Consider the following 18,898-nt stretch of genomic DNA (forward strand, 5'->3'; position numbering starts at 1 on the left):
CCTATTGGTTTCCGTAGTGTAGTGTTTATCATGTTTGCATTACACGCTAAAGGTCTCCTGTTCATGTGTGATGTGTAACAAGTAATCCTTTATAAAAAAGCCGATGGTTGAACTCATTGCCCATCTGTTTCCTGTTGTCATTCTTGACACAAACAGATTGAATGTTTTGGGAGTGTCAGCTAAGGCTGAGCAAGAACCAAAACATTCAACCCAAATCAGCTTCTTATTGTTTTAGTGAAGAAATCTGAAGAAATGGGGCTGTTCAGGAAAAGCTCCATTTGTAATTTGGCCAGAGAGGAATGTTCCTCTTGATACTTGCGTTCCTCCCTCACTGTGGAATATCTGGATCCGTATCCCTGATCAGACCCCCGTGACGGCCTTGTTTCAGAGGCTCCTTCCATTTCACTTTCCTCCATCTCTACAGGCTGGGACATGTCCATATCTTGATACAGATGGAAGTTGTCCTCCATTGAAGGTGGAGGTGCTGTCAAGTCAGTCAGACAAATGTCTGATGGTTCTCCCATTGGGAATGCATCAGGATATGAGGTTTCCACTGGAACTGATACTGGTTCAGCAAGGAGAACTGGGTAGAGTTGTGGTGCCACACTTGGTATTTCAATAGAACATTCCACAGCGGGATGATAGGAAACTACTTCACTGTATTTTGGATGGACTCTTGGATTAACAATCAACATGGACGACTCTTCGGGCGTCTCATTACTTTCAGGAATTACAGCACAAACGCTCTTGGTTTCTGGACGGACGTCCACTTCTTTGACTAGGATGGGAGGTCCGATGTTACACATTGGTATTAATTGATATATTTGTGGGACCTCAAAAAGTGCATCCGTTTCTACTCTCGCCTCATCCTCGCTGTTCACAAACTCATTCTCAAACCAGTCGGGATTCTTCATTTGGTGCGCCTGGAAGGTTTCGATTGCGTTCCTCAAGGCTTCCCCTGAGGGGCAGTTGAAGTACTCATGCGGAAGTAGAGGATGCGGAAGTAGAGCTCTTCGAAATGCTTCATCAGCTTGTATTTGACCGCAATGTCAAACAAAGACGGCACATCGGCTTCAGTGCTTACATCGTCAAAATAAGCCACCAAATACTTCCCGTAGGACGCCGGACGCTGCATATCAGGTGTGATCAGCTGTAGGGCGAGAGTCAGCATGTCGCCAACCGGAGAGTGCACATCTTCCCGAAGGAGGACGGGAGGCTCTCCGCAAATTGCCCCCCATTTGGCTTGAACCCCTCGGGAGCAGAGGATCAAGATCTTGTTTGAAGACTGCTCGATGTGTCGCTTTTTTTGCTCAATCCACTGCAGTCGGCCGATGGTGCCGAGCCAAGTTGTCTCCAGTAGGTCCAGCATGACATCAGTGCCACATTTGGCCCGCAGGAAGGCACAGAGCTTTAGCACGATGTCTGTGTAAAGAGGATGATCTCTTGAGTAGATGATCAATATGGAGCGTGGGCCGGGTGGAACTGGCGTTGTTTCCAGGGGAGCTTTTTCTGGTGGCTTTTCTGCAGCTGAATGAAAATGACAAACATGGATACTTGTTGGAAATGATAATTCACTAAATATTTAAAGGATAATTCATCCAGAAATTAAAATGACCATTTAGATTTCCTCATATGGTTTCAAACCTATTTGAGTATCTTCAGGAAATATTTTGATGAATGCTTGTACCCATTGGCTTCCATAGTAGGAATGAAAAATACTATGGGAGTCAATGTGTGCAAGCTACTAGTATTTAACAACATATCTTCTTTTGTGTTTAACAGAAGAAAGAAACTCAAATAGGCTTTGAACGAGTAAGGGGTGAGTACATTTTCATTTGTGGGTGAACTACCCCTTTAAATGTATTCTTCAGTCTTGGTACTGATTGTGGCTAACCACAGGAAGACATCAGCGCCACAGTTGTGTAACACACGATAAACGTCACTGATATAAATATCTATCTCTAAAATGTCACTGCCTACCTGGTGGTGGTTTCCTGCAGCGCAGATAAACTGCGAAAACACCAATGCCACAAAGTAAGAGGCATAATCCAACCCAAATGATCCAGATTGTGCAGTTATTCTCTGGAGGGACAGCTGATACAGAGAAACATATTTAAAAATGAGAATGATTAATATACTATTAATATTTCACTCAAAAGAGTCTCCAAACTGTGTCCATACACACCAGGAACACAAATGTTAAAACTGTGGCTCTTTCGACGACAGTCATTGGCACACTTTTGGAAAAATGGCTGGATCTAAATTTGCAAAAAGCACTAATTAGTTCAAGAGCACTCATTAAACAACATTACTGCATTAATGAGGTTAGTCAAACTCGCATACCTGAACATCAAAATTACAGCATGCGCTTGACCAGTTCTTTAGGTCATATGTCACATTTAGTAAAGTCTTGCTCTCCTAAACACATATACACACGCACACACTGAATACAGCTCTATGAAAAAATGTATTTGAATGTATTTAAACAGACGTGAAGAGAAAGTGTCTTACATTATAAAGAGTCTTTGTTTCTTTCCTATTGCAATTTACAAAGACGTTGTATTTTTCAACATTCTCTCCGGGATTGAATGCAACGTACAGAATATCTTTGCCATGTGGATCTTTGGTTCTCCCTACTGTAATATTGGGTTGCCATGTATCCCCTAGGAAAATCATCAAATTGTGCATATACAAGTGATTCAGGGTAAACATATATACATACAAATACACACTGTAAAAAACAGTTTCTGTATTTTGTGTTTTCCGTTTATTTACAGTTGGGAATTGCATTATGGAACACTGATCTCAGCTCTGTCGACTTTTGATGTTGAAAATTCAACTGGACAGTTTAACAAAGTGACTTTTATCGACATTTTAGTAGTTTGAAATAATATAACCCATAAGAAATAATATAAAATATAAATGAATCTGTAAATTTACAGAAAATGTACTGGCAGCTTATTACAAGGCTTTTGCAGCATAATATACAACACTATCTCAGACAATATATCACCTTTAACCATTAAAAATGTTTATAAAAGTCACTTTTTCCAACTCTGTAAGGGTAAAAGTTATTAGAAGAAAGATCAAGGTCTCGTAATGCAAATCAAATGCATAAATAATAAAAAAAATAAAATCATAAATAAAAAAATATATAAAACTGTGAATTATATATATATATATATATATATATATATATATATATATATATATATATATATATATATTTTTTTTTTTTTTTTTTTTTTTTTGGGCTGCACAATATATTGATTCAGCATCAATATAACAATGTGTGCATCTGCATTAGTCACATCGTAGCAGGATCTGCAATGTCAAACTGGGATTATAATTTATCAAAAAACACAGTTCAGAACAGACCAGAGTTTAACTTTAATAATATGAAAGACTTATTTATTATGTGTGTTTTTTTAAAGCCTGTGACTTTAGATTTCAAGTGAATTTAAACCATTTGGGGACAAAAAATGATAAAGCTTGTCACGTTCATTAAGATTATTTTGTTTAATTATTTGATGCAATATAATAAAAACTATTCAGAGTTATTTCACATTTGATTACTGAATTATATTATTCAACACTGTTAAAAGTCCAACTGAAAACCATTAAGTGCTGTTTATTTCTTTTTTTTTATCTTTGTTCAATCTGTGCTTTAATTTATTTTGCATAAACGCAGAAACAAAATATTGCGCAGGTCTAATATATATACATCCACAGTAGTCAATATATAAGGTGGATTAAAACCCTCGACCAAAGTTGTCCTAAAACTATTTTTTACAGTTTTAGTTATTATGATTATTTTTAATACACTTAAAATGTTGACTACTCTATATAAACATACAAATGTGTATGGGTATATTTATTATCAATAAGCTAATCTCTCACCTCTCTCAAAACAGATCCTGGTCTTTCGCATCAAAGGATCATCACAACCTGTGGTTACAGATTAAAACTGAGATTTCTATGCAAAATCATTTGAGCATTGAGTATTTTAATTGAGTCACCTACCTGGAACTTGAAATGTTTTTCTAACATTATAAAAGGTGTGGTCTAAATTTGGCTTGGGAAGGTTTAAGACAGTCACGACATATGTGCTGCCTGGATCTACCACAACTTTATCCAGAGAAAAAGACCACTGCGATAAAACACATCATATTTCAGTATTTGTGTCAATCAATTGTCAGTCAATCAATCATTCAATTGGTTAATCAGTCTTGCCTTTTCTCCAGCACGATTTCTCATGGTCTTAAAGGGTTTGAGGAAATTGTAATGAACACACAGATGTTCGTTGGTGGATGATTTCATCACACTAAGCTCTGTTCCATTCAAATGGCTTATGCTTCCTGCAAAAATAATAATAAAAACTATTATTACAACAATTTAATACACATAACTAGATACATGACTATTAATAAAAGAACAAATTAGAAATCCTACTGAGAACTAGGACTAGCCCATTCCCCAGGCTGGCTACACGCCAGAAATGTCACTGTTTATAACAGGTGACCTACCATCATCTTTTGCTTTCCATTCTGCCACAATAACTGGCTCCAAATCACCTTTCATGTTTTCTCTGACATCAAAACTCACTTTGAAATCATCTGGTGCGCTGGGAGTGAAAGCTGAAGGAATTAACCATCCTTTATACAAGCAATTATCTGTGGGGGAAATAACACAATGATTTCTTTATAAATAGACAATAAATATTTTCAAATTAAAGACAATAATTACAAAAAGAAAGCAAAAGAAAGAAAACAAGCACTTACTAAAAACTGCTGTACACGGTACTTCCTGGAGAAAGCGAAATAACAACAGATTAAACAAACATGAGTCTCGTAAAACCTTCAAAACAAACTTATACGATGTCTTAACACATAGAATAAAACATAATAACACTTTTTAATAATATTTGGCTGTCTTTGTGTATTATTTTACCTCTTGTGTACAGTTCAGAGAATTCCCATCATCCAGAAGTCCGAGATTCAGCACTACAGGTATAAAGGTGAAAAACACAGCACCTTTCAGGTACAAGAAACTCATTATTCGCGTTTAATCCGACATAAACCTCAGTAAATGTGAATGAATGCACGTTTTAAGAGGTTTAAAAGACGACAAGTGTTCGACAAGTTAACAATCTTGGCGTAGGTGCAGGAAACAGTCGACCTAAAAAAGTTTCCTGGAAATTCTGTATGCAAAGCAACTTGAGTCACACACACCTCGTGTACTTTGGAAACGCGCGACGCGACGCAACTTTTATTGGATCAACCAATAAGAAGAAGTTCTGTTGCGTCGCGTCGTCTTAGATGTAGGTTGTTTTTCAGTTTATTAACTCAATGCTATATGAAAAAGATGTATTACATATTCAAATAGTTTAACTCAAAAAATATATGCAAAAATACGTTAGCTCTTTGTGTAAATTTAAATGTTTTCAGGGCATTAGTCAGTTTTTATCTTTGAAGATCGGCTACTGTACAGTTTGCGGTTTGTGCGTAACAAGACGCGAAAAGCCCCAGCATATTCAGCTTTTTTTGTTGTATTCGTCGTAGTATACGACATAACACCACTAAAAAAGCTAAACATCCTGGGGATTTTTCGAAAACGTTAACAAACAAGAAATAAAAATTATTCAACGCCAAGAAAATAAGCACACAAATACAGTCAACGCACGCGACGCCATATTAGAAAAACATCACAGAAAGATCAACTGGACAAGAGTGAATTACTTACAAATAAATACCTTTAATGATCTTTAGAAAAAATGAGGTAACTTAAACAAGTAACAACAACAATTAGCTACATAAAAATGCATGTCTGTTTTAAATATAACAAATTGTATAAACATTATAATAGCTACAATAACAAACAATCCTGGATTTAAATCACACTGCTTGTTTAAATGTTAAAACAAAAGATTACTGAAAACATTTCCAACGATGTAATATTTTTAAACATGTAACGTTATTAACTGGACAATAAAGCATCATTAATTACCTTTAGATTGTTTATTTATTATTTAACGTGTTTAAATGTATGTGTCTACATAAATATTTTATCTCTCAAACCATCTTTCCCTTTCCACATGAGGGCGCTCTATCACCATTAAAGTAGATGTAAAATCTCTAAACATTTCTATGCTGAAATATAGATAGGCCTATTTGGTTTTTGTGGTCTGATGCAGAGGTAATTATTTGTGATGTTGTCCATATATATATATATATATATATATATATATATATATATATATATATATATATATATATATATATATGGATTAATATGACAGCATTAAAAAGGTACTATTTTCTCTTACTATACTGATATATCACACAAAGTTTGGAAGTTTGGCCAGAGCAGAAATAGTCGTTCCCACCTGAGCCTGGTTTCTCTTGAGGTCTTTTTCCCTTCACTTCATCGATTAGTGAAGTTTGTTCCTCGCCATTGTGGCTACTGGCTTGCTTGGTTGGGACTTGTGGAGCTGGGATGGATTTGCTCTTCAGTGTTTAGACTTTCAGCAGTGAAAATTAAACCACACTGAACTGAACTTTAACTCTGAAAACTGGACTGACACAGTTTTAATTTACTAGAACTTTTCTGTTAAGCTGATTTGACACGATCTGCATAGTAAAAGCGCTATAATAAACATGAATTGAATTGAACAACAATAATAAAAAAAAATACAGACAGCATTTCCTTTGATTATTTTTGTTGTTTGTTATAGTTGCCCTGCATACCTCTCTTTTCAAATGAGATCTCTAAGGGACAATCTAAAATATACATCTAATACCTTAGCATTTTAAAGACATCTGAAATGCCCCCAAAAATGCAATTGACAAAGCTGCATTATATTTGCACATTAAAGACTCCTTATGTTTCATTTAAGCACATACTCACATCTTATTCTAAAAGCCCCTTTAACGATTCACACAAAATTAAACAATCTCATTTTTTGAGCTCATAGGCACTTTGACGCCATACAGATAAAGACAGATAGAGAGTGACCTGTAACAGTCACAGTCTATTCATAATGCTCTAATGAACCAGAATCTTGAGTGCAGATGAGTCTATGAGGGGCTGACAACACACACTGCCATGTGAAAACCCTCAAATGAAGTGAATGAGGGCCCAGGTGTGCTCAACTCCTCTACTGGACCGAGATGAGAGGAATCCAGGGCGCTAACAAGTTGCATCTTGGGATTTGAAGGGAACTGTTTGGACACTTTCATGCCGGCTGTGAAAAACTGGACAAAAACATTAAGTTTTTTTTTCAAAAATGTGGCCGTTTTCCCTACTCCATCATTCCAGAAGCAGCACATTAAAGTTACATTGACTTTTACGATATCAAAACAGTAAGAAAAAACAACAACTTAATTTTAGGAATAAAAAATTGTTTACAAGGATGTTACAGGAGTTTGTTTGTTTAACATATTTAACTTTAGGTATACCAACAGGGTGAACAAATTGAGTTATTTCCACACTTCCTTTGATATATGAATGATTATGAATATCAAATATTTTTGATGTTACAGCTTTTATATAATTTTATGGTTAAATTAGCAAATGAAAAACCTTTAAAACATTTTTAAAAATTTAAAAACATTTATCGCACAAAAATCTGAACATTGAATGGAGTTAATAATTAGTTTGGGTATACTGAAGTCGAATGTTTGGGAATATTTTTTTTATCACCGTTGAATTAAAATGTATGTAGAATCTATAAACATTTCTTTGCTATCTGGCTTGTTCTTATTTGTTATAGCTTTTTATCACTAAATAATTGTTTATCATCAAATGTTTTTTATGTCAGTCTTTTTTTTTATCACTAAATAAAATAGAAAATACTGTAAACATTATTTATCATTAATATTTTGCAATATTTCTTATATACATTCAACATATTCGGGGGAAATGCATATAACAATGCAAATCATTAATGAACATATCTATCTGTAAAATAAACCCTTCAGAATACAGAAATAAATTAAACTAGTGGAGAATTACGAGACAACAGCCTTTAAATTATGTGGTGTAATTTAAACATGCTGTAAAAAGAAATGTTGGGTTCCATGCAATTCCTTCATATTGTCTCAATACAAACTGATTAAGTTATAATTTTTACAAATTTAAGTAGATTGAACATAAAACATTTAGGTTAAACATTTTGTTGTCCTCTCTCTGTAATTCTGTTGCACTGTAGAAGCTCTGTCACGAAAAACAAATTCCTTGTAAGTGCGAACATACCTGGCAATAAAGCTCTCTCTGATTTTAAAGCTCTTTCTGATTATGTTCTCCACAAAAAAAAATAATAATAAAAAAAATAATAAAATTGAATAAATTTCTCATATCTCATATTTGTTGAGTGCACAGACAACAACTGAGAGGGTGTATGAAAAGAAACACTTTAAACTGTATTTTGGATCTTTCCATTAATTATTGAGCTAAAAAAATTCTTAAAATTAACAGGTGCCTGAAAACTGTACAGAATATCACCTTGTTTCAGCCCGTTAATCGCTGATTCATTGTAATTCTTAACATATTTTATAAGTAATTCTAATTTAAAATATTTCTGTTATTTTTGTCATTGTGTTTAACTGTGTGATGACCAATTTAAAATAACTTTGAATGAACTCTCATGTAAATAAATATGCAAAAACCTCCAAAAGTCATCTGATATTTTCTTCTAAAGTAAAATGTTATTTTCTGACTCGACTTTTATATGGACAAATAAGCTTTTTTCATTGCATTTAAAGTGAAATAACTGATAAATAAACAGGAGGCTGAGAGAAATTTAGGAGTACATTTCAGATGGCATTTACAGGTTTTTGCATCTGAAGTCTTCATTTACAATATATAGGCAACCCAGTTTCAATATAACCAAGTAACCTGAGACTCCTAAGATCCAATATTTGTACAGTTTAATTGTCAGAAATTGCAGTTTTAAAGTTAACCAGGCTAAGGCATATGATATTTATCAAGTCTCCATGATGACATAATTTGTTTTTCAATTATATAAAGAGAAGCGTGAACTGAGGGAGGCTGAACTATATAAAATGGCTGATTGGGGCTGACAGGTCTGTGTTTTGACTGAATAAGAAAGTTATATACAACAGCACGGCTAATATGACAAGCTGCTCTGGAAACTGGAGCAAAAAAATGTCCCACACTGGCAAAATCCAATCATACTTATGAGTCTGAAACAAGAATTTGCTGTCCATCATATTCAGGGGTCAAAGCCAATTTGGAAAATTACACCACCAGAAAATTGAATCCGACCAATGACTTACATTTTTCCAGTGATATATGTCAAAAGGGTCTAAACCGTAACCATGATATTATAGTGATTTGGTCATGGTGACACACTTTTCCATAATTAAACCAAAAACAGTGGAGAATATATGCCAAAGCTCAACTGTAGGTCATGAAAACTAAGAAAAAGCCTACAATGAAAGACAATGCAGACTGTTTTGTGAAAGATTAAAGGTAATAATGATGTAAATAATTCTATTCAAGCACAGACAGATCAAGTTGCTTCCTCAAAGTAACATCAGGAGCCATAATGTGTTAGTTGCAAATAAAGTACAATGGTTTAGCACAACACAATCTACAGTCTGCATGTTATTCACGATTCATTCATGATTCATACATGATTTACCATTAATAGAGCATTGGGAATTAGGAAACTTATTGTAAAATGTGCACTACTTCTACATTAATCATGCTTATTACTCTTTAATGATTGATCACATACCTGCTATGGTTGATGTTTTAGGATAGTAATGATTGAAAATGATCTTACTGTTGTGTAATGCAATAAAATGTTTGGAAGTTTAGGTGTGTGTTTAAATAGTTTTGACGGATTTGAAATCAATAATCACTCCTTTGTACACTGTGAAAAAAGATCTAATAATAAGATTTGACTTTACTCGAAAGATTTATTAACCACAACTAACAAACCCAGAGAAATTGAGAATCTCTAATCCCTAATGTTATGTCTATAGCTGTATATTTTGACTCAAAAGTCTGTAGTTTATCCTAAACATTTACTCACTGGCCACTTTATTAGATACACCGTACTAGTACTGAGATGGACCCCCTTTTGCCTTCAGACCTGCCTTAATCCTTCATGGCATAGATTCAACAAGGTACTGGAAATATTCCTCAGAGATTTTGGTCCATATTGACATAATAGCATCACACAGTCGCTGCCGATATGACGGCTGCACATCCATGATGCGACTCTTTCGGTCCACCACATTACAAAGGTGCTCTTTTGGATTGAGTCTGGTGACTGTGGAGGCCATTTGAGTACGGCGAACTCATTGCCAAGGCATTTGCATCCACAGAACTGCCACTCACTGGATATTTTCTCTTTTTCGGATCATTCTCTGTAAACCTTAGAGATGGTTATGCATAAAGATCCCAGTAGTTCAGCAGTTTCTGAAATACTCAGACCAGCCAGTCTGGCACCAACAACAATGTCACATTCAAAGTCACTTAAATCAACTTTCTTCCACATTCTGATGCTCAGTTTGAACTGCAGCAGTCCGTGTGTATTGAGTTGCTGCCATGTGGTTGGCTGATTAGAAATTTGTGTTAACGAGCAATTGGACAGGCGTACCTAATAAAGTGGCCAGTGAGTGGATGTATGACAGACAAACACTTGTAGACTTAATATTTGACTGTCATCAGACAACAAAATGATGTTTGCTAAAAAACTTTATGCTAAAATAATACACTTTAAAAACTTGACAAAAAAGGGAAAACATTGTTTAACTTTAACTTATTTATAAGTTAATCATGTTACAACTACATTTTTAAACTCATTTTAAATAGTTAGTCAGGTTTCAACTAAATATTTTGAGTTCAACAAAGTTCAACTTTGTAACATTTTCAGTCAGTTTGACTGATGTGAGTTGAGATGACTAGAAAAGTTCAATTGATTCAACTAAAAAACTTTCAGGCAGCACAAATGATGACCCATAGATGTTAGAAATGCAATAGATTTAAGAGCCAATGATTTTTGTTGAGTGAACAATTTATTTTCATTATATTCTATTATTTTACCTAAAGATTTGGAACAAATACCCAAATTGAATGTTCCAAAATACACAAGAATAGGCTCAGAAACAAGCTTTCATATCAGAAAAATCAGCTCCTTGAGATAATCATGTTTTTCACTTTAAATATATGTTAGTCTTAAGTGTTCTACAGACAGCCAAATGCCAGAAGTGCACTTAGGATGTCACTGGCACCCAGACAAAATGGAAATCAGCCATACGTGTTCTTTTGAGTGCCCTTAAGTGTTCAAAACACTGCCAACAGTGATCTTCCCTCTCAAAGGTGATGATGAAGATGAAAAATGCAGCCATGATCACTTTTAAATGAACATGCTGTGATTTCATTTGTCAAAGATAAGGCTATCGTGTGCGATATACCACATGACGAATGCAAGGAGGAGCTGATAAATAACGTAAAGCATAGATAAAAAAATAAAATAAAAATTATATATATATATATATATATATATATATATATATATATATATATATATATATATATATATATATATATAGTCTGTTTGATAGCACAGAAAGAGAAGAGCATGAACAGACATTGACCAAAATAAACATGCAGCAAGTCTAACAGACTACAGGTTATAACTACACAGTTTTTAACTTTTCTATTCAAACTTATATTATTCAAACTGACTAAAATATTAAGTTAAACTTTGAAAAACTGGAAAAAAAATTTAGTTGGAGCATGATTAACTTATTTAAATAAGTTAAAGTAACATAAAAAGTAAAGTAATAAAAAGTGGTCATGATTTTTTGTCAAATAGGTATTTACAGTGCTCTTATTTCAGCACAAGGTTTTTAGGCAAACGTCATTTTGTTGTCTAATGTGATGACAATCAAATATAAATATATAAGTGCTTGTGTGTCCTAAATATTTGTAATATTTTGAGCTTTTAAATCACAATATACAGCTATAAAAATAAAATTACATAAGATTGCTGCTGATTTTGCAACCAAATGTGAGGTTGATGTAGCAGGAAGACTCGCAGTGGGTTCTCAATGTATGGTAAAGCAAGAAAATTGGAATTTATAAACTTATTTCCTTAGGAATTCCTTAGGAATTTATAAACTTTTTTTTTTATAATTTATAAACTATAAACACTTATAAGTATAAACACATCCCCCCAGCCAAAAGACAGCTTAAGTAAAATGAGCTGAAGCAACACAATTCTTGATATTTTTTTGGAGATAACTCAATTGTTTTATGTTCAATCTACTTAAATTTGTTTCATTAACTTAGTCTATTTGTGTTGGGATAGCCTGAATAAATTGTGTGGAACCCTGCATTTGGGAATTAGAGATTCTCCATTTCTCTGGGTTTGCTAGTTATGGGTTTGAGGAAGCTGTTATTATTAGTTTTATTCTATAAAGGACTGATACAATTTCTTCCAAATTTCAAATAAAAACATTCTCATTTAGAGCATTTTTAATTTTCATACAATAAAAGTTGGTCAAAACAACAAAAGTTTTTATTTGATGAGCTTAATGTGCCCTAAGCTATTGATTTCTTAACTTTTAATAAACTAAACTTTTATAAACTTGTCTAAAACTTACTTCTACTTACATTTTAAAATGATTTATGCTAAAATGGCAATATATTTATAATAAATTGGGAATAAATTTGATCAGAATTGTGTGGAATGAAAAAAAAAACTTATGTTTTAGTCAAACTGAGAATGTTTTTCCATGTCTGTACATCACAGAATTTATAAAATACACTTAACAGTCAACGCAAGACAAAGCCTTACACATTTTCTTGGATATTTCTTTACAAAATGTCATATTTTGCAAGAATATTTCAGAGATTTGTAACATAATTTGTGGTAAATCATAGAATTAAAGTATATCCACTGCTTCTTTGCTGAATTTAATTATTCATAATGTCAATAAAAATTGATAGCCAAGAAATAAGAGTATGAAAATAAAGACACTCTGTTGGTTCACCTTGATAATTTCTACCTCATTAAAAATGTATATACAAATTAAGGGACGTATACATTCATATTTATGTATATGTGTAATTTTTATCCTTACAAGTCACAAAAAGTGAGTCATTTTCTTCTTTTAACATTAATAACAACACAGATAGCAGCATGTGTATGAGGCTGCCATCAAATATTGACCCAATACAATACAATTGGCACAATATAGACATCTGATGTACTCCTCCATGCAGGTTTCTTAATAATTTTAGCCTGTAAGCAACCCTGTGCTGCATTTACAAACCACTATAAACACAAAACAGCAAAGGATCCCATAAATTTTAAACTTGCACAAATTAAAACATTTGAAAAATAACAACAGCCCAAAGCCTTCCATATTAAAATTCTTAGAATGCGCCTGGATGACATCATCGCCTGACATTCTACTACTTGCTTTTGTCGGTTGTAGTTTTGGCATTTCGAGTTGCAGATTGATCGGTTTACTATTACAGTTTATTAGAAAGTTATCAGAAAACATTTTTCATCATGCAGTTTGATCACAGTCCCTGTGTACTACTCAAGTACACCCCCAACATGCCGGAGAACCATCTTCATCTTTCTGATGAGCCGCATGTTGAGGTTGGAGAGATAGGGAGAAAGGAGAAAAAGAGAAGCTTCTGGAAGTGGCCAGTTCTCCATCGCAAAACTGGAAAATACGACCTTGTCCAGGCTGCGAAGAAATACCAGTATGAGGCTGAGGTATATCAGAAAGTTTCTTGTCAGCCCATTGAAACACCTGTTGGGTCTGAAGAGGTTCCAGAAGTGAGAAAGGTAAAGAAAGGCTTCTGGAAGTGGCCAGTCTTCCGTCGCAAAACTGGAAAATACGACCTGGTCCAGGCCACGAAGAACTACCATGAAGCCATGTTAGAGCAAAAAGTTTTTAGTCAGCCCATTGTAACACCCATTGGGCCTGATGAGGTTCCTGAAGCCAGTAAAGAAGAAAAGGACGTCTGGAAGTCTAGTAGAGGTAAAATCACACTCACAAGTGATTATGATGCAAGTATTGTTTAATGGCCAAATCTCTAATCAAGTAATATTTTTATAACTGGTCTTGTTTATACCATTTTAATGTATTAATATCATTGGCCCATTAACAATTCCTGCTTGATGTCAAACTATTTCATAACCTTAATAAAAGGCAAATCCAGTCATAATTTAACGTTAAAACAGCTATCATAGCAATATTTATCAATATGTGGAAATTTCTGCATTCTCGGAAGCTGTGGAAATTAAAAATGTAAAACAGGATATATGTTCGAACCACTGTTAATGTTTACATCCCTCAAAATGCTCTATAGAAATGTGATATATGAAAATATATGCAAATTACAAATATGACATACAAGTTCATTTTTGGATTTTGCATGTAAAATGTGTCATATATGTTAAATGATTGCAAAAAATGGCAGTTTATATTTGTTTTTTCAACCATTTGCATTATAAATCTGTACATATATGCAAAAATAAGTAGTAAAAAATAAGCAAATATGTAATATGTACAAATATATTAGCTATAATAATATATGTATATGTATATTTGTGGCTACACACACACACACACACACAGTACATACAGTATATCAAATTGACATATATCAGATTTCTGTGTGGGATGAAATTAAAATAAGTCTAAATATGTGACTTTACATTCATAGACTAATTAAAAAACATGATAATCTGTATTATATAAAGTGCTATTTACACAACGGTGACTTGATTCGTATTACAGCTTCTGCTTCAGAAGACCATGTCCCTGCTGCTGAGCAGCTAGAGGAGGACGACACAGAAAATGGTAAGATAGGAATTGTTATTAGTATTACAAACGTGAATACAAAATATATATATCTAAAATTGTACATCATACTGACTGCAGTTGTTTATTTTTTAACAGACATGATTTTAAGGCATTATGAAATGGGTGACAAGCTGGGCAAAGGTGGATTCGGCTCTGTCTACAAAGCCACACGCCGCAGGGATGGACTTGAGGTGCTTTCACTAACAAAACATTGCTTTATCATTGCTTTATTCAAAACTTCTACCACATGCTAACTGCTAATTCTTTGCTTTGTTGATCAGGTTGCTGTGAAATGTACTGTAAAGTCACCGAAGATGAAGGAACTCACAGTGGTGAGTAGTCCAGATACAATTCAATGTCATGATTTGATTTGATTCTAGATTTGATTTTCTTAGGATGGGACAAAATGGGATTGAAGACGTTATATAGTAAATGAAAACATGTCCTTTTAGTAAGTACGTAAGCAAGTAAAGTGAAGTTTTTTTTCCCTCTCCGCTGTCGCCACTGCCTCGCATGGTTCAGGATTGGTAGAGCTACGCATCGATGAATTTGCTCTTCAGTGTTTGAACTCTCAGTAATGATTAAATCACACTGAACTGAGCTAAACTGAACTGAACTTAAACACTAAAACCTGAACCACACTGTTCCAGTTACTATGACCATTTATGTGAAGCTGCTTTGACACAATCTACATTGTAAAAGCGCTATACAAATAAAGCTGAATTGAATTGAATTGAATAAAGTAAGGCTTTTGTTTTGCTTTGTGCTTTCCATTTAAAATTAGAGGTAACCACTGTAATTGAATAATGATCTAAACAAAGATGACAGCACTCATGAAGAACGAGCAGCTTACATCTAAACTAGACTTTATCATGTAGAAATTAAAACAGAATTGAAAACAAAATGGTTTTGTGAAACTATTGGCCTACTACATAAAATATCTGAAGAAAAAAAAGTAGATAAGCTAAAGACTCCATTTACAACAGTATTTAGATAAACCCACTTGATTAGATTGTTTCAGAGCCTTATATGTATGTTAATGTCCGATTACAATTGAGTTTTTATTAAAAGACCTTCAGGAAACTGTCTAACTGTCATCATTTCTCTCCTTTAGCCTGGTTATGACAAACCCCTCCCTGCAGAAATTGCCCTGACAATTATGGCCAACAATGGTCCCTACGTCCCCGAGATAATCCAACTCCTAGACTGGGAGGACAATGATGCCCACTACATTATAATCATGGAGCGACCCATACCTTGTATGGACTTGCTTCACTTCTTACGCCACAAGGATGGACCTCTTGATGAGAAGACGGGACGCCATATAATGCGGCAGGCCATTCATGCTGCGAGCGTTTGCTTTGATCGCGGTGTCTTCCATCGGGACATAAAGCTTGAAAACCTCCTAGTGAATCCAGACACTTTGGAGGTAAAGCTAATAGACTTCGGCTGTGGTGCGATTGTAAAGGATTCCGGCTACAAAGTCTTCTGTGGTAAGTGTTATGAACTTTGTTTCCATAAAAACCACACACTGAAGATTCTGTTTAAACATATAAACCATTGGATGATATCTTTTTTTTCTAGGCACAAGAAAATATTTCCCTCCGGAGTATGAATTGCATGGCAGGTACCATGCACAGCCAGCGACTGTTTGGTCTCTAGGGATCGTCCTGTTCGCATTGATGTGTGGGGCTTTACCCACTGTCTCCGACCACTCCTTGATCAGGGACTATCTTTGGTCTAGCCCTGGCCTGTCAATAGGTGAGAGCTTCATCAAAGTGTGAAGAGAGCAGGTCTTATAACTATTTTTGACGTACGAGCGTGTGCAACTATTGTAATTTTTTGGTTCGAGACTTCCAATCTTATTCACTTCCATTAATTTTAAGACATTAAAAACTGCTTGCTATGCTGGTTAATGTTGCACACCAACATTCTCTTATTATATCATTCTACTTTTTATGTACAGTCATGAGCCCACTTGTGTGTAGAGCGAGCAGTTTGACCATTTATTATTCCAAGTCATTTCTCCCATAGGCAACTGAATCGGAAGTACTAACGCACTTTGGCATTGTAGATTAAGATCTATAAACTATTAAACTTAAACACCCCATTCTTCTTTCTGCACAGAATGCTGCCAGATGATCTGCGGTTGTCTACAGCCAAACCCAGATGAGAGACTCGCTCTGCAGGAGATGCATCTCCATAACTGGTTTAAGGTATGAAGCCTAAAGCTAAATGGCTTTCATTTTTGTTGATCATCTTAAGCAGAGGTGTCCAAACCAGAGTCTGCAGGCCAAAGTTAGCCTTTGATAACTTGATTTTCCCTTTGATTTGGCCCACCATCCCATCTAAATAGAGAGTGAGAATGACAACAGAAACACAAACTGAAAGTAAAAGATTCGATTAAATGTTATATTAAATATAAATAGTCACTCAATAAATAGAGGAACACATCAGCGATGCACATCAAGGCAAAAAACAGGTGCAGCTTGACTAGTGTAACTCCATTCTGTTATAAATGGGATTGTTTTTACTGAACGAATAAATACTGCATTAGTTAATATAAATCAATGCTCTCTAGTTTTGTTTAAATGTTGAATAACTTAGGAAATAGCCAATGGCAACTTTATGGTAAGGAGTTTGGTATACTTTGGTCCAACACGCTCATTCAAGACTGGTTTTTAGCCCTCAATAAAAAAAGTTTGGACACAGCTGATCTTAAGTCTTAAAGCATTACTTAACCCCCCAAAAAAGAAAATTCTGTTATTAATTACTCACCCTCATGTCGTTCCAACCCACTGAGACTTTCATCTTCAGAACACTAACTAAGATATCAGGAGAGCTCAACCTTGTTCCTGGAGATCCACCTTCCTGAAGATTTCAGTTGCAACTCATGTCAAACACACCTGCCTGTAATTATCAAGTGCTGTTCAGGCTAATTAATTGCTTCAGGTGTGCTTAATCAGAGTTGGAGCTGAACTCTGTAGGAAGGTAGATCTCCAGGAACAGGGTTGAGCACCTCTGTCTTAGATCAAATCCAGGAGTTCTCTCATCCTTCTTAGACAGGAACAGTCCTGAGGTGTTCAAAGTCCAGAAAAAAAGGTTAAAACATTGCATGTGACATTAACTGTAATCATACCAAGGTCCAAGAACATATTTGTGCACCTAAAAAAAAGCTACTGAAGATGAGCATAAGTCTTAGGGGATTGGAATGAGTGATTAAAAACAGGATTTTCATTTATGGGTGAACTAATCCTTTAAACTCTGTCCAAAATGTAATGTATTTAGACAAATAACACTGATTTATGTTTCAGGTCATGGAGTAAGACAGGACAAACAACTCAGCAACCCTAGCACACCTGAGGACTGCTGCATTGGATTGCTCTTTGTATTATATTGTTGCCTTGTCATCTTCTTTAATAGTGCAGGGCAACTTACATATGAGTGCCTTTGTTGATTAATTAATTTGTCATGAATGTTTTGAATGTATTGTCATTATATTATTATTATACACATATGCAAATGCACTATATATGTCATGTGTGTTTCTTATATACTGGTGAATTATTAAAGCATTATAAAATCAACATCATGTCTTGTTTTTATTTATTATGTGACCAGTTACTAATTATACACTGACTTCTTACTTTTGTCTTACAGGTTTCACCATTTTAAGACATTTTAAGACCATTTTGAATGAAATTTTAGACTCATAAAGCGCTAAAGACTAGGGATTTTTTCAAATTACCCAGATGCAAAAGAAATTTATTTGACCTATCAAAATTTTTTTATAATAATAATAATTTAATGATAATAATACATTAATAATAAACAATTAAATTATTTTAGATTTTTTTTCTTAACTAAATGTTTTAAATATTGTGTAAAAACAAGCAAGCTCTATTCGTATCCATACAGCTTTTTCCCCAACATAAACTTCTTTAAAATAATACTAAAGTGAACAAATGTTTTAAAATATTTAAAAACTATAATAAAGTAAATCTATGGACAACAATCTGTCCAGGTCAGTGTCC

At 34.3% G+C, this 18,898-nt stretch overlaps 2 protein-coding genes and 1 pseudogene across 3 annotated transcripts in view; 1 reads left to right on the forward strand and 2 right to left on the reverse strand.

The window, feature by feature from the left end:
• LOC110439541 (NACHT, LRR and PYD domains-containing protein 3-like) overlaps positions 1-18,898 on the reverse strand; it is a 601,035-nt gene that overhangs the window by 521,255 nt on the left and 60,882 nt on the right. The gene's annotated exons all lie outside the window — the stretch shown is intronic.
• LOC100005924 (interleukin-17 receptor A-like) lies at positions 93-5,180 on the reverse strand (annotated as a pseudogene). Its single transcript, XR_015942544.1, has 11 exons — positions 4,951-5,180; positions 4,782-4,806; positions 4,527-4,673; positions 4,234-4,358; positions 4,024-4,150; positions 3,901-3,948; positions 2,512-2,663; positions 2,344-2,418; positions 2,186-2,258; positions 1,981-2,094; positions 93-1,527 (listed from the first exon to the last, which is right to left on the reverse strand). The product of XR_015942544.1 is annotated as an interleukin-17 receptor A-like, transcript variant X1 (transcript).
• On the forward strand, positions 11,848-18,451 carry LOC103910699 (serine/threonine-protein kinase pim-2-like). The gene is made up of 8 exons (XM_087250037.2): positions 11,848-14,036; positions 14,799-14,861; positions 14,961-15,055; positions 15,146-15,196; positions 15,979-16,357; positions 16,449-16,625; positions 16,992-17,080; positions 18,179-18,451. Exons 1-8 carry the CDS (start codon positions 13,556-13,558, stop codon positions 18,188-18,190), a joined length of 1,347 nt encoding a protein of 448 aa, XP_087106163.1. The 5' UTR covers positions 11,848-13,555; the 3' UTR covers positions 18,191-18,451.

The sequence above is a fragment of the Danio rerio genome, chromosome 4 (genome assembly GCF_052040795.2).
Source record: "Danio rerio strain M-AB ecotype USA chromosome 4, GRCz13ab, whole genome shotgun sequence".
Classification (NCBI taxonomy): Eukaryota; Metazoa; Chordata; class Actinopteri; order Cypriniformes; family Danionidae; genus Danio; species Danio rerio.

Coding starts and splice junctions, on each gene's coding strand:
- LOC103910699 (XM_087250037.2), top strand. CDS start 13,556: ATGCAGTTTGATCACAGTCCCTGTGTACTACTCAAGTACACCCCCAAC. Junction 14,862..14,960: donor GGAGGACGACACAGAAAATG/GTAAGATAGGAA, acceptor ATTTTTTAACAG/ACATGATTTTAAGGCATTAT. Junction 15,056..15,145: donor GCCGCAGGGATGGACTTGAG/GTGCTTTCACTA, acceptor TTTGTTGATCAG/GTTGCTGTGAAATGTACTGT.